At 38.5% G+C, this 15335-nt stretch overlaps 1 protein-coding gene across 1 annotated transcript in view; it reads right to left on the bottom strand.

The window, feature by feature from the left end:
• The window catches only part of LOC124776169 (synergin gamma-like), a 162799-nt gene that overhangs the window by 86375 nt on the left and 61089 nt on the right, over positions 1-15335 (bottom strand). Inside the window, 1 exon segment of the mRNA XM_047251010.1 lies at positions 3514-3754. Coding sequence (XP_047106966.1) covers positions 3514-3754 — 241 coding nt within the window.

Below are 15335 nucleotides of genomic sequence, written 5' to 3'. Positions count from 1 at the left end.
ATTACAGTTACAGAATCAACGCTTTTCCAAAGAATGCAACGTACTGCCAAATACAAATGGCAAACCAATATTAACAATAGCTGCCTCTGTTTTTGTTATAGCAGATGAAAATTTTAAGTTGTATAATTTTTTAGGCAGTTTAGATGTACAGTCTGATGTTTTGAAAGTGAGTTCTTGTCTAGCAGCACACTCCAGAACACTATTACTCCTATCTTTGGGTTTACAAAAATCTCTTATCTTTGGTGAAGCACTTTTATTTATAGCACTCCAATGTTCAGCTGACTTCACATGGTCCTTAACATCACCCTTTCCTTTATGCGCAATAGAAAATTCTCCAATACATAGTGCACAATAAACTTATTCATTGTCACTGTTAGCACACAATTTCAAAAATTTGTATTCCTGTTGCAGGTTAACATTAAACACACACTTTATTTTGCCCATTCCTAAATTATGAGACAAAAAACAAATACAGATAAAATGATCAAAAACATGTAAATGATTTACTTCACACGAAGACAACATAAATGCATTGCCCCTCTTGTAGTGCCCAGTGACTAAGTGAAAAATTGTGGTGGAACCAGTAATGACAATTCCCCATCAATGTCAGCACTTGCTCTAAGGTCAACTGAGAGAGGCATGACTGAGAATGAAACACGATGTCGAACATAATAGGTCTAAAATTTAAAAAATCCTCACCAGTCATAATATTCTCAAACCCGGTCATTTTTACATCCCGAGACAGGATAAAAATCCATGATTATCTTTGGATTACGCCAAACAGTCCTGGTTTTTTAGTGTTATCCAGGCTAATCTTGACACATTGTAAGCTTAGGAACCTGAACCACTGTTCTGTGGTGGATGTTCCCTGCATTCCCAATGAAATGTCTGCATAACCCTTCTGTTCGTCAGGTGAGCTCATCAACCAGAAGCATCACATCTCCTGCCAACAGTACAAATTGTTGGTGTGTATTACATGTTGCAAAGTGGCATCAGCGAAAAACTTCACAGAACGACCAAGATGCTCCAGTTTGTGATTCTTCATCCAACTGAAAGCAGTTTCTCTTGAAATAAAGTTCTCACCACAAATGGGACACATTTCACAACGATCACAAAAATCACACAACTGTGGTACACTACCTAAGTGCACCTGTCATCTTGAACTGGCTGCAATTCACAGATCATTGACCACTGAACACAGCTTATCAGTTTCCTTCCATTCAACAGGTGGTGTTGCCCTCTAAAACCAAACAAGCACAATAGCACAAAATTCTAACATGGTAAACAGTATTCTGACATTTTTGACTTACTGATTCGCCCTTGTGTAATAGGGTTACTTTCAGCTACAATGCTTGTTAGACACAACATGTATGTTGTTTCTCAAGTAATGTCCAACCTTCATATGTTTATTTACTAAACAATGTATGTTACACCAGCTATTACCTATTAGTGTTAGTCATAGACTTTGTGTAGTCTGGATACTTTGTATATTTTTCACTTTTATTTGTTTGTCTCAGCTTATAGCATTAGCCTAACATAGACGGAATACTGTAACACTGTTCTTAATTTATTATGTTAAAGAACAGGCACCCAAATTCATGTTTGGATTAGATACAAGACATTTAAAACTTACAGGGCAAAACACTGTTCCAAGAAGCTTTCATTACAATTTACTTTGTCTTAAATTTTAATGATTGTGTCAAACACTATTAAGTGAGCCAGCACAGTGGAAAAGAAAAATTGCTTAGTATTTAACAAGCTAACACCAAAGACAATATAATCACTGTCAATACTGTAAGCAACTAGGCAACATGTACAAAAGGAATGATAACATAGAGGGCATTATAATTGTTTCTTTAATAGAGTCAAGACGCTATAACCAGGCCATCATTGTTTCATGCAACAATACTTCAACTGGGGACCATCCAGCCATTTTCAAAATAAAACAGAGACTGACACATGGATGCAATTTGTGCTTATTTACTTCAGATCATGTCCATAATTGTGAACATATTAAATGTTCAAGTCATCATTTACACAAATGCTACCTATTGCTTTATCTATAATTGCTTTATGTATAACAATTATTCAACACATACTCATAATTTGCCTTTTATGCCCACACATGTCAGATTCTTGTGCAACAGCTATATAGAAGCAGTGAGAGCATGTAATCACTTTCAAAATATTGTGTATCAATACCTGCCATGACAGATCAGCAAATGAACGACGCTTTGTGTCAGAAAACAGTACTCTTTATTCATGTTGTTAGAAAATTACTATACACTTAATGAGTTCACTTTCATTCCAGTACATCTGCGTGTTTGAACAAAGATGAACATTCTGGGTAAAATACTAATAACATAACTGAAGAGTGTCACTGTATTCCAATACCTCATGACACAACTGTTCATGTATCCACCTGCTATGGTAGATATTGATATCCAATAGTTTGAATGTGTTTGCACAGTCATACCCACATGCTCTATAGCTGACACATTCATTTCTTGAGATGGCAGACGGCATTTGCTTCAAAGTTGGGACATGAACTGATGCAGCTCAAATGTGTATGCATCAAAGATAACATTGTACGTAAAATAAGGAAAAGGCAATCTTTAGTGGACTGGTGTGTGGAGCATAGAAACGCGTATCAGGAAACAGTATTCACACTAGGTTTCAAGCTCTTGCTCTTTTTCTGCTAAAAGTACACAGATTCACACATAAAACCACACACATCGCACATGCAATATTCTGTGGGCATGATGAAGACTCATGGCTGTAGGATGGGGAGAGGGAGAAGGAGGGGTGCATGCATGTGTTTGTGTGTGCAAGTACACAAGTGCTTTTATTAAAGAAAGAGCAAGAACTCAAAAGCTTGCGTGAATACATTATGTGTTTCTGTGCTCCACCCATCAGTCCAATGACAGGCTGGTGGTTGCCTTTCCCTTATTTTCTGTATTGCTCCATCCTTAAATTCCCATTATTGCTGAAGATACAATTACACAATTTTATTGCCTGAAGAGCACTTATTGAGAAATTTCTGCATCAGTGGAAAGTGGCAAGTATCATAGTAATTATGAATTGGACATATGGCTGCACAAACTCATACTAGTGGCAGGAAATATAACAACAAAGACTCATCTTAGGAAGAGATAAAAGTTGATTCATTCATTATTTAAGCGAAAATTCTTGTCCTGATCTATTAAGGTTTCTTTCAGTCATATTTTCACCACTTTCACAATCACAAAATTCCACAAAGATGAGACTCTGGATGGGATCTGCAGTTTCTCATATTTGATTGAGCAGGCTGCAGAAATATAATCCCCAGCCACAGTTAGCTCTCAAGACATAAATATGCATGAAGTGCACATTGTTATCAATCTCAAACTGACCAAGAAAAAACCTGGCCAGGTTTCAGCAAAAATATTGGTCCAAGAAATGATAAAGGTCTGGCTGCATTCCCAAAAATGTATCAAACTTGAAATCAATTACAAAATCTGAAAGAATTAATACCTTGTTGGCTGAAGAACTAATAAGCCTCAGTTTCTGCTGTTGTTTAAGGTATTCCCTATGCTTTTGGTCTTCCAAAAGTTGCTGTTGTTGTTGATGATGATGTTGTTGTTGTTGTTGTTGAGGATGATGATGATGATGCTGCTGCCACAGCGGTGCCGTCGGGTAGTGTAAAATATTGCCTCCTGGATTATGAACGGGCATTGGCATATGTTGCTGGAAATTCTGTTGTGGAAATGGAAATCTAAAAACAAAAACAAACATATGATATCAATAGGCAGCATACACTAACATTTAGAATTTTACAAGTAAGTACCTTAATTACAGTGTAGAAGCAGTAATCTCATGACAGAGAAAAGGTTCTAGATTGCATGTTAACAATTGGTTTAGATAACTTTAGATATAAATAAGGCTAATGTGTGTAAATGTGGATTGGCAGCTCTATTGGTGAAGTTGACAGATTTGGGGTGCAAATATTTGTTGGTTTTGACTTTTCTACTAATACTTACTATGACTTACCTTTCATACAACAGCAGATGTTGAAGATGATGTGCGCTATATGGTTGGGCATTAAGTTCAATTTGCAGCTATAACTTAGGCATTAAGTAGGTTTTCAGGTTAGAAGAAGGCATAGATATACCACCCAACTTAAAACCCCATTATGATGTTCAAAACAGTGAATCTGTTAAATGCTGTATCACTATTTTAATGTGAAAAGTACAAATAAAGGCTGTACCTCCCAAAATACATTCCACAGAAAAAATAACAATAAAAAATTGGTAGTAATATGTGGTTGCTAATTTCTTATGATGACAAAAAGGCAGATAGTGACAGGAGTAACATAAAACAGTTATCAAATTTAAATATACACAATATATGATATGAGAGTAGACATCATTGCACATAGAGAGCAACGCCCTTTCTAAGTATAATTTCTATTCAGCTGTACAGTTTGAGTTAATGTGAAGGATTCCATGAGAAGTCTCATGTCTTGCGCAACAATTTATACTCCACAGCTGATAGCAAACTTCATCTCATACACAGACAGTTAGTTCACACCTGTCAAACATGTAAAACCAAAATCAGGTAATGAAACAATTTGTAAAATATCAAGGTTTTACATTTAGAACTGTATATGATGTGTTTTGCTTGAAAGTGTGAACAGAATGGTAGCTATCAACCACATTTCTCACAATTTATGTATGTAAAAATTCTGTTCTATTTCACAGATATGGCTGCTGTTCACAGTAACTATACAACTAAGATCGTCCTTTAAAAAAGATTCACATATAAATCTTGCCACATATGAAAAGAACACATCACAATGTAACTTTATCGCTTGTCTGTGTCATCACTGTAAATTTAAAGAATATACAACAACACTATTCTATGGAATCTACATTGAGGTGATAAACTTATCAGCAGCTTAGCATGGAGCCTAGGTTAGATAGGAAGGACATAATTCGGCTGTGAGCTGGTGAGTCCTGCAGTGCATATAACAATAAAGGAAAACCATGATGCAGAAAAAAAAATCCAGTGTTAAATTATTGTACTTTTGCATCAAATAGCCTTTCATGACAAAAGGATTTTCTTCTAGTAGGATAAGGTCATTATTATGTCAAATACTGAATATTTCCCTTACAATCTAATCCAAAACATTACTACATCACTGGATATACAAATCATCTGGTCTGCCATCTTAATTTCCTGTGACCAATCACAACAGGCATTACCAACATACATGTCGAATTTAGACTGCATAGTCCTTTGTTGAGTTCTGCTACTCCATCAAGAAGGAAAGAAGAACACAACTGGGAAAGAAGGACAAGATTGGGAAGGATGGAAGGTCACTCAGACGACCTGTTGTGAGGATGAGAGCAACAAAAATGGAAGGAAGAGGTGGCCACCAAAGAGCCGAGAAAGTCAAATGTAGTACAATGGTAATCAACAAGGCAATTCCAGTCTACAAATGATAGAATAGCATGAGGTGGAAAACTAAGATGTCAATTAAGTTACAGTAATTTACAAAATTTTCAGTGCTCATTTCTTGTAAACTGAACTCAAAATTTCTCTTAGAAGAAAATAACAAAAGACGGTGATTTAACTTTTAAAATAGGCAAAGAAATTGAAGCAGTTATTATGCATTTCCAAGTAAGGACTTGTAAAGCTATGAAAAGATACCAAGAAGCACAGTAGAGTTTGCACATTTCAGTTAGTGAGGTATTTAATTATCTCTCCTTTCAGGGAACATATCCCTTATAAACATTTAGACCTTCTCAGAAGTGAATTAAGCATACAACACAGGCCAATATTTTCACACTGAATCTGGAATCAACAAGGTTGTCAACAAGAATCAATACCTCACATGGAAAATGTGTTTACTGAGTACACATACAGCACATGTGGAACTGAACTGCCTGACTTAGCAGAATGCTGCAGTTTAAACATACATAGAAAGCTTTCTATGCATAAGTATGTCCAAGAACCATCCAATAAGTACAAATGTTGAACAATGATGGAGGTATGATTTGGAATTGTGACCCATATGTTGTCAGACAGTGACTTTAATGGTTACACCACAGCAGACAATGCAGAGCTCACAGCAATGCTTCCTGCTTAGTAAAACAGCAGCCCGCTGTTTTAGGATACACTGTAGTTTCGTGGATCTGGGTCTAGTCACTGGTACCTCAGACAGCACCAATCGTGGATTCACATATTCTGGTCGCTGAGATGTGCCAAGTTACTTCCACTGAGGTACTATGATTGTAGAGTAGGCCTTTATGTTGGGACATGGAGGCCAGCTGCGGTGGCCGAGCAGTTCTAAGTGCTTCAGTGCGGAACCACGCAACTGCTACGATCACAGGTTCAAATCCTGCCTCAGGCATGGATGTGTGTGATGTCCTTAGGTTAGTTAGGTTTAAGTAGTTCTAAGTTCTAGGGACTGATGACCTCAGATGTTAAGTCCCATAGTGCTCAGAGCCATTTGGACATTTTTGAAAGGACATGGATGATGCCACTGCACTTTTTGTATCTTACAGGTCAGTGTTTGATATTATATTGTTCCTGTATTTTTTTTCTTTTTTTATTTTTTTTTTTTTTATTTTGGGTGTTTAAGGTCCAAATGCGTGCCAGCTGGCTTGCTTCTCTAGTCTGGGTCCTATGCTGTTTGATGTATACGTCCTCAACATCATCAGGCCAAAAACTGCAATAATACATACATTATTGTTTCAGACCATCAACTGTGGATTAAAAAAAATGGTGTGAAATCTGTAGTGTCTTGGTTTGTTGTGTTCTGTGCAGAAGGCGTGTGAGGCAGTACGGTATCACAGTCAGGCTTTTTGACATCAACATACACTGAGAGCATATCTGCCAACACCCTATTCAAATGTTCTGCAAGGTCCTTCATCAGTGGGTAGCAGGCAGCTGGCATACCACAGAGGACGCTGCATCATGAAATTTGTTTTGATATCACATTTAACTGAAACACTTTTCTACGATCAGAGCTCATTACACGTGGTTGTCCATCCTTCAAAATTATGTCTTCTCCATGAAACAAGACAATTTCCAGAGAATGCCACCCCCACCCAATCAATGACATGGAGAAGCTACAGAAGGCAATGATACCAGATGTTCTGCAGGTAATTGAGGTACCTGTTCCACTGTTGGCATTCCCTGCAGTGGCTTACATAACGTAATCCAGGTAGCAAAGACACAATGTCCATTTAAAATACCAAAGCAGGTTGTCCATCACACATTCAAGTGTGGATAGCATAGTGTGTTGCACAGACCAAATAGCACAACTTGGAACTCACAAGACCCTCGAGTTGTCATGGAAAGGACTGCTTTCATATCAAACTTGATCTGCAAACAGCGAGTGGACATTTTTATTCATATATTACTATTTGCCAGCATAGTAAACCTTCATAAGAAATCAATTCCAATCCAGTGATATGGAGCAACTGTAGAAGTCATTGGTTCCATCTACAGTTCGTAATGTGTGACAGATTGGAAGAGACCTGGTCCATGATACCAGCTTCTAATTCCATCTTTGGATATTTCAGATGACCTGATGTCGGACTGTCATTGAAAAATAAAAAGTATTAATATAATAGAGGGAAACATTCCACGTGGGAAAAATATATCTAAAAGCAAAGATGATGTGACTTACCAAACGAAAGTGCTGGCAGGTCGATACACACACAAATAAACACAAACATACACACAAAATTCAAGCTTTTGCAACAAACTGTTGCCTCATCAGGAAAGAGGGAAGGAGAGGGAAAGACGAAAGGATGTGGGTTTTAAGGGAGAGGGTAAGGAGTCATTCCAGTCCCGGGAGCGGAAAGACTTACCTTAGGGGGAAAAAAGGACGGGTATACATTCGCGCACACACACACACATATCCATCCACACATATACAGACACAAGCAGACATATTTAAAGACCAAATAAATAAGTATGTTTGAGCTTAAATGAGCTGAGATGACAAGCAACTATTTCTGTCCCACTGGGTCATAGTTTCTCTTTTATGATGTTTCAGCTATTAATTTGAATTCTCCTTTGATTTCTTCTACCTTTACTCAGGCTATAATGTTCTTCCAGTTGATTCTGTGAAAGGCAGATTGTGTTAGCATAAATTTTTGCATATTACTGTAAAGCTGGTTACCTGAAACTTCCTAACCATCTTGCCATTTGTTCTACTGGATCCTTCAGGCTTATTAACCAACATAAAGAACAGTGGTCAGTCACAACAGCAAATTGGGCTGAAATGGATTGGATCGATGGGGTTAGAGAGACTAAACTGTGAGGTCATCAGACCCTCCATCCTGTATGTGTCATGCCAGAAGGAGTCCTCAGAAAGGAAGGGCATATAAGACAAATCCTGATGAACCCGATTTTAGCCAAGAATCAATAAAACCAAGAGATAGAAGCAAATAGACATGAGTGAAGGGTAAGAGGGTGAAGTTGGGTGAGTAGCTCCACCCAGAAAGAAGTGCACCCTCTGCATCTGAATGGTGTTTCCTCACACTCTGTTACTGCAAGAAAAGTAGCAACTTGGGCAACAATGATGAGGTAGTAAATAAATGACAGACATAAAATAATATGAAGAATTAAAAAGGTGGAAGGGCAAGAGACAGGATGGACCACAAAGCAAGGGCATCTATGAGCTAAATCGGTTGGTGCACCCCTTCAATCCCTCAAGAGGCCAACAAGGCCAAACTGCCCTACCTCAAAGACAGGAGCAGAAACACCTTCAAGTATAAAATGTACAAACAAGTCAGCCACTCTGGCATCATTCACTGGCACCAGAGGCAGCGTGTACTTAAGTTTAAGGTTTTGCCATAAGGTGGCCAAATTAAAGCAGTCCAGTTGGACGTGAGCCACCATCACATGGGTACCACACCAACAATGTGGTGTATCCTCACATTGCAGGATGTAGCCATGTGTCAGTCAAGTGTGGCCAATGTGAACCTAACAGACCACAGTAGATTCCCTGGAAGAAGCATGACAGGAACACTGTCCCCTTTATTGCTCACAGCTTGTTCAGAGAGCACAAGGCACAGTTGGTTATGCTCTGGATGGACACTCTGATTCCTTTACGTGGTGGGGGGGGATAAGGACAATGGCAGAGGCAAAGGCATCCAACTCAACATTGTTGAGAGTCCATCCGGATGGATGGCCAGGCGAGTGATGCTGCAGGAGGGGCAGGAAGATTGAAAAATGATCACTGTCACACAGGCCATCATGAACTCTTCAATGAATGTAGGGAAGAGGACCAGGGATGCAAACGGAAAGATCAATGGCTGAATAAGATCATATACCACACTGAAGTGTGTGGGGGAATCGATATTCAAGAGACAAAGATCAAGCTCAGCACGCAAAGTTCCAATAGCCTTACCATGGCCAGTGGTCTTAGTTACATCCCACAAAGGGATGTGAGCACTGAAGTTGCCAAAAATGAGGGAGGGTGGCTGAGAAATAAGTAAGACAACATGTCCTGAGACACTTCACCGTCAGGAGGAAGGTACACATTACAGATAGTAAAAATCCACAGACATCAGCATATGAGCAGCCATAGCCACCAAAGTCATATGGAGTGGCATGTGTTCACTGTAGACAGAGTCCAGAATGTATGTGCAAACCCCACCCAAGGCCATCATAACCAACTTTATTTTTAAAATAGCCCCACAAACAAGGAAGACTGGGTTTAATGTCAAGTCGATACTGCGGTCATTAGAGACAGAGCACAAACTCTGACTGCGTCAAGGATGGGAATGGATATTGGCCATACCTTTCAAAGGAATCATCCCAGCATTTGCCTGGAACAATTTAGAGAAATCAGGGAAAACCTAAATCTGGATGGCCGGACATGGGTTTGAACCATCATCCTCCCAATCTTGAGTACAGTGTGCTAGCCACTGGGCCACCCTGCCTGGTTTAAAATAGCTCCATTAGCCACAGAGGGTAGGGGTTTGTGATGTTGGTAACAAAGTTCCCTGGAAGGCAATGCAGAAATCAAAGTAAACATATAAGACACTGTAGCTCACCCAGGTGATGGAAAAAAATCACTACAGTTGCACTGGAGGATCATGCTACTGGTGTCGTGTGGGAGTGTGAAAGGACCAAGGAGGCAGGTTATGCCCCAGTGTCACCTGCTGCCATTGATTGCAAGGATACATCATCAATACACATCAGTTCTGGTGCAGGTTGCGGTGGGGGGATCCAGTGCCACAGCGAACACAAGGAATTCTGCCTCGGGTACAGTCTGAACATGCGGGATACAGTTGCATGGGGACCACTAGAACCTCCTTTGTCTCTATCGTCTTCTTTTTGCCCCTCTTCTCCTTGGATGATTTCGATGTCTACAAGGGCTTGCAGGAACAGAGGAGGAAAACAAAGCCCTATGACCAGCAATCAGTGGCTCCTTCAGCCACTGCTCTGGCCGGGAGTTGGGGATCGATGTCCCCAGCGGGTGGAGAGTGAACAATCCCATGTGAGTGTGGGGGAAATAGTAGGAGGAGGACACCCAATCACCAGAGGAGTGGGTGTAGTCGAAAGGCCCCAAAAGCCCGATACAGAAGGTATGAAGGGCAAGGGTACTGTCACTACAGAGGATGATGACATTGCAGCCATAGCAAACATCATTGTCATATGCACAGGATTCGAATGACCATATTTCTTCTTAGCATCCTGATAAGAGAGTTGGTCAAGTGTGTCATATTCTTGGATTTTCGTTTCTCTTTCGAAGGCAGTGCAGTCCTGTGAATAGGGAGAATGTTGTTCCCTGCAGCTGACACAGACGAGAGGAATAGCACAAGGAGCATTCATGTGCAACTGTTGTCCACAATCCCTACAGATGGGGCTGGTGTTACAATTCAAAAACACATGTGCCCGAATCTCATGCATTTGAAGCACTGCATGGAAAGGGAATATATAGTTACACATCACATCAATACACCATCACCTCGACTTTATCAGGCAAAAAGTTGCCAAGGCCTCAGTATCAGCTATATTTCCTTCTGCCTCCGCTGGACATGATGGACAAAATGAACAACTCATCATCACTACAAACAGACATGTAGTTCATCATTGGTTTGTAAAAGGTGGTCATGAGCAGTCCCGTGACTGAGCATGGGATGCCGTTTTAATCTGAATGGAACTTTTCTTTACTGAAATTGCTCCTACTTTCCCAAATCTGTACTCAAGGTGCTCAACAAAGAGAAATTCCTTTGTGGTCAAGTAGGAATCCCCATCAATTCTAGAGCAAATTTCAGTATTCTCAACAAAATGTGCCAAGACTGGTGCGTATGTCAGTACCTACTTATGGGTACTGAAAGATCATTCTTGCTCCTCATTTCAAAAAGGAACAAAAATTAGAGTTTAATAATATCCAGTCAACAGAACCATTACTAGAGATGAAGCACAAGCTCAGTTTATGAAAGGATGAGGAAGGAAACTGGAATTGGAATTCTGAGAAATCTCACACGTCCAAAAAACTAAATTTTTCAGGAAATACAAAAGACTACCCAGATCTCAAAATTACACCGAAATTCCATTTTTCCTCTCATTATCCATAAAAATGAATGTGGAGGGAAGTTTTCCAATGCACTGTAGACAGTCTTGATACTTTTTTTTGACGTTAAGTTAAAATTTATGTAGTAAACATGTGGCTTTCTCAATATTTTGTAACAAATAATCATTAATCATTACTTGACTCATACTTTACTGTTAATATGGAGAAAAATCAAACAGATTATGCCTCTTTTGCATTATCTTTAGCATTAAACTCCATGCATGGTTCATTCTTTGACACGGTTGCCAACTGCATATGTCAGAATAGAAGTTTTGGACGATTTCTTCTTTTGGTGGGAATGGTAGAAATAGCCACAGCTCATGTATTTTCTCATCATTTATAGGCACATGACCTTAATAAACCTGACATACAGGACTTGATGGAATTACAAACAGATCCAGGCAGCTGGGATGCGTGCTCTTATGCTCCATCAGTGAGTGGTCTAACTTTCACAACGCCAATGCTTTCCTGTGTACAGCAGAACTATATGAATTGTGTGAAATGAAAGTCCTGTTTGCTACTTCTTTTTGTAGCTCTTCCTTGATTTTCAACAGAAATAGCATTCTTTCAGCAGAACTGTGGCCACCATTCCTCACAATTTAGGACCTCTTCCGTTTTTGGTACTTTCATTTCAAATTTAATCTTTGTCGTGGACTCTATTATTAATATTCTTTCGGAAAATATATCCTACTCACCTTTTTAATTTTCCTTTTTACCATGTTGAAATCTCTATCATACAGAAGGTACAACGGACCAGTTATTGGAAAGTAATGGGTGATGAACTGAAATCTTCACTGTACCACAAGCAAAACCATCATTGCATGGCTTTTATTTTGGCCTCCACAAGAGTTGAAGAAAAACTGAAGCTGTTTAAAATGTTGCCCCACATTTTCATTTATATGACTAAAAGATAATGCACAATCAAGGCATTTACTGAAAGCTGACACAGCTAAAATGTGTCTTGTATTGGTATTTGATGCAACCGCAGATACTGCAGAAAATGAAATGAGAGGCCTATGTGTGTCATTTCTTGAAAAATTTATCAACATGCTTCTAGTGCACTACTAACTTAACTGTAGCTTTCCTTATAGCAATGATAATTGAACCTTAATTAGGAAGCAATACTAACTTTCAGGTTAGGATCACCTGCAGTCGTAATTATGTTGTTCTACAGCTGCATCTACACTCAGCAAACCACCGTGAGGTGCATGACACAGGGTACATCCCACTGTACCAGTTATTAGCATTTCTTCCTGTTCCATTCACATACGGACTGTGGGAAGAAGGATTGTTTGAATGCCTCTGCGCATTGTAAAGGGACACCCTCCTCTAGTATTACTTTTCTTCAACGTAAGTTATTAATACAAAAGCACTTTCTACCTTCTTACACAGGTTAATATTATCTCACCTGTTTTTCTAAAAGAATTGCATATGATTTTGTACACGATGTATTATATTTCAGGCTAAAATGTATAAAAGGAAATTACTTTATTTTCGTTGTTACAATCAGTATATACTAGCTCTGTATGCACGGTTAAAATTACTTAATTATGAAATATCTGGCACATGAAAATTCCTATTATTAATTGTGCAATTGGATAATATTTATTAATTTTATTTCTGAATTCATTTATAGAAGAATGGTATAGATTAATGGAAAGCCATTTGTCAAGAAAGTTTGTAAACTCTTTGGAATATTGTTAGTACCGTAGAATGCGTTAGTAGTGGGCATGCCTCTGATGTGATTGGACATATTTGGCAATAACAATGTAATTTTCGATTTTGGAGTGTAAATAGTAAAGACAGTGTGATATAGAAAAATGTGAAAGAATAAAAATTACAGAAACAGAAATTAACTGCACAGGCAATATTTCACCATTATCTACGTCCACTGGAAACATGAGAACCTACAATGTCAAAAATTTCAGCTTCAAGAAATCCGCCCCTACACATGAAGAACTGGAGCCAACTACAAGAAAATACGAGAAGCAAAACGATTATTGTAAATCTTACTCCTCTCAAATCTTATTAAAAGAATTTATTATGAAGCCAGTGAAAATCAACAAATGAGGGAGGGGTAGATTACAAGTTGGGGTGTTGTCCGAGATCAATGAACTGATAATGAATTTAATTTTTGATTAAAAGTTTTGGGATGCTATTTTTAGTTATGGTGATGTAGGTGCTAATCACAAATGAGAATGTGAGAGTAATGAGAATTTTGATGTAGGATGTACTAATTATTTCTTCTCTTGGTCAGAAAACATTGTTATTAACATATTAAGTAAGGTGAGGACTGTATAGCATCTGAACTAGATGATATTTTTGATATAGATGTGAAAGAGAGCTGTGAAATAAATGAGGTCGGTAAGTCTGAGACAAGTAGCTTACTGCAAATGAATAAAGGTGTTGATGGGGATGAGACTTGTGTTGTTAATGACGTTGTTGATGAAGTAATTTTGGGAGAATATGATGATGATGAATTCAGGTATTTGTGGAGTTTAAGAATAATGAAGTTTCAGAGTTACTTGTGAATAATGTTGACAATACAGATAAGGTAAGTGATGTAAGTGATGACGTATGTGAGAGTCGTGATATACCAGACCAGTCAAAGCAGTTTTCCACTACTGTCATGCAGAGCAATGATCCAAACAGTAAAAGTTAGTTATCTGTAAGCCTATAGAATAAAGGTGAAAACTTTTTGAAGTTTGTTTGGGACTAAATTGATGATAACATGGATAAATGTGCATTCTGGAATCCAAATTGGTGGAATGAAGTGAAAGAAGATCTAAGCAGGAAGTGTAATTTTGACAGCAATATATTTTGTGTTCCTTCTGTAATAAGTGCTGTTAGTTGTGCTATGGAATCCATTCACTGTGTTCAATCTTTACCTTATATAACATGAGTAACCAAAGTAATGTGATACCTGTAAAGATGATAAAATCCTGTAAAGACAGTGTGGATGTAGCATTTGATAAAACTGAGTGATATTTTATGTGACGTGTTTAATAACAGAGATGATGATTCAGATCTTGTGTGTCCTTACATTGAAATTAAGATTGATTAGTGGGAAGGGAACTGTTTGATACAGGTACCCCAATTTGTGGTATACCTGAACAATTTAGTGACAATTGCAGTAAGAATTTTGTGGAAATGCCCATTGTAGGCATAAAGATAAAGAGGAGCTACAGGTAAGCACAGCCAATGGATAAAATCTCAGGTCCTGTTAATGTTTGGTATAGAAGACAAAACCTTTGAACATGGATGCTTAGTGATCCCTAATCTGCAAGAAAATGTAATTCTCACCTGCTTTACCCCCGACTGAGCCAATGTAATCATTCCATTTCATATCACTGCAAAGTGTTAAACCCAGTTATTTGTATGAGTTGGCTGATTCCAACAGTGACTCATTGATATTATAGTCATAGAATACTACTTTTTTTCATTTTGTGAAGTGCACAATTTTCATTTCTGAGCATTTAGAGCAAGTTGCCAATCTTAGCACCACTTTGAAATCTTATCAAAACCAGACAGAACATTATGCGCCTTCTTCCAAAGAGTACTTCATTACAGATAACTGCATCACCTGCAAAAAGCCTGATGTTACTATTGTCTGCAGGGTGATTAATATACAACATGAACAGCAAGAGTCCCAACACACTTCTCAGGAGCACACCTGAAGTTACTTCTACATCTGACAATAATTCTCCATCCGAGATAACATGCTGTGACCTCCCTACCAAAAGGTCTTCAA

The sequence above is a fragment of the Schistocerca piceifrons genome, chromosome 1 (assembly GCF_021461385.2).
Source record: "Schistocerca piceifrons isolate TAMUIC-IGC-003096 chromosome 1, iqSchPice1.1, whole genome shotgun sequence".
Taxonomy (NCBI): Eukaryota; Metazoa; Arthropoda; class Insecta; order Orthoptera; family Acrididae; genus Schistocerca; species Schistocerca piceifrons.
This window is presented reverse-complemented; position numbering and strand designations above follow the sequence as displayed.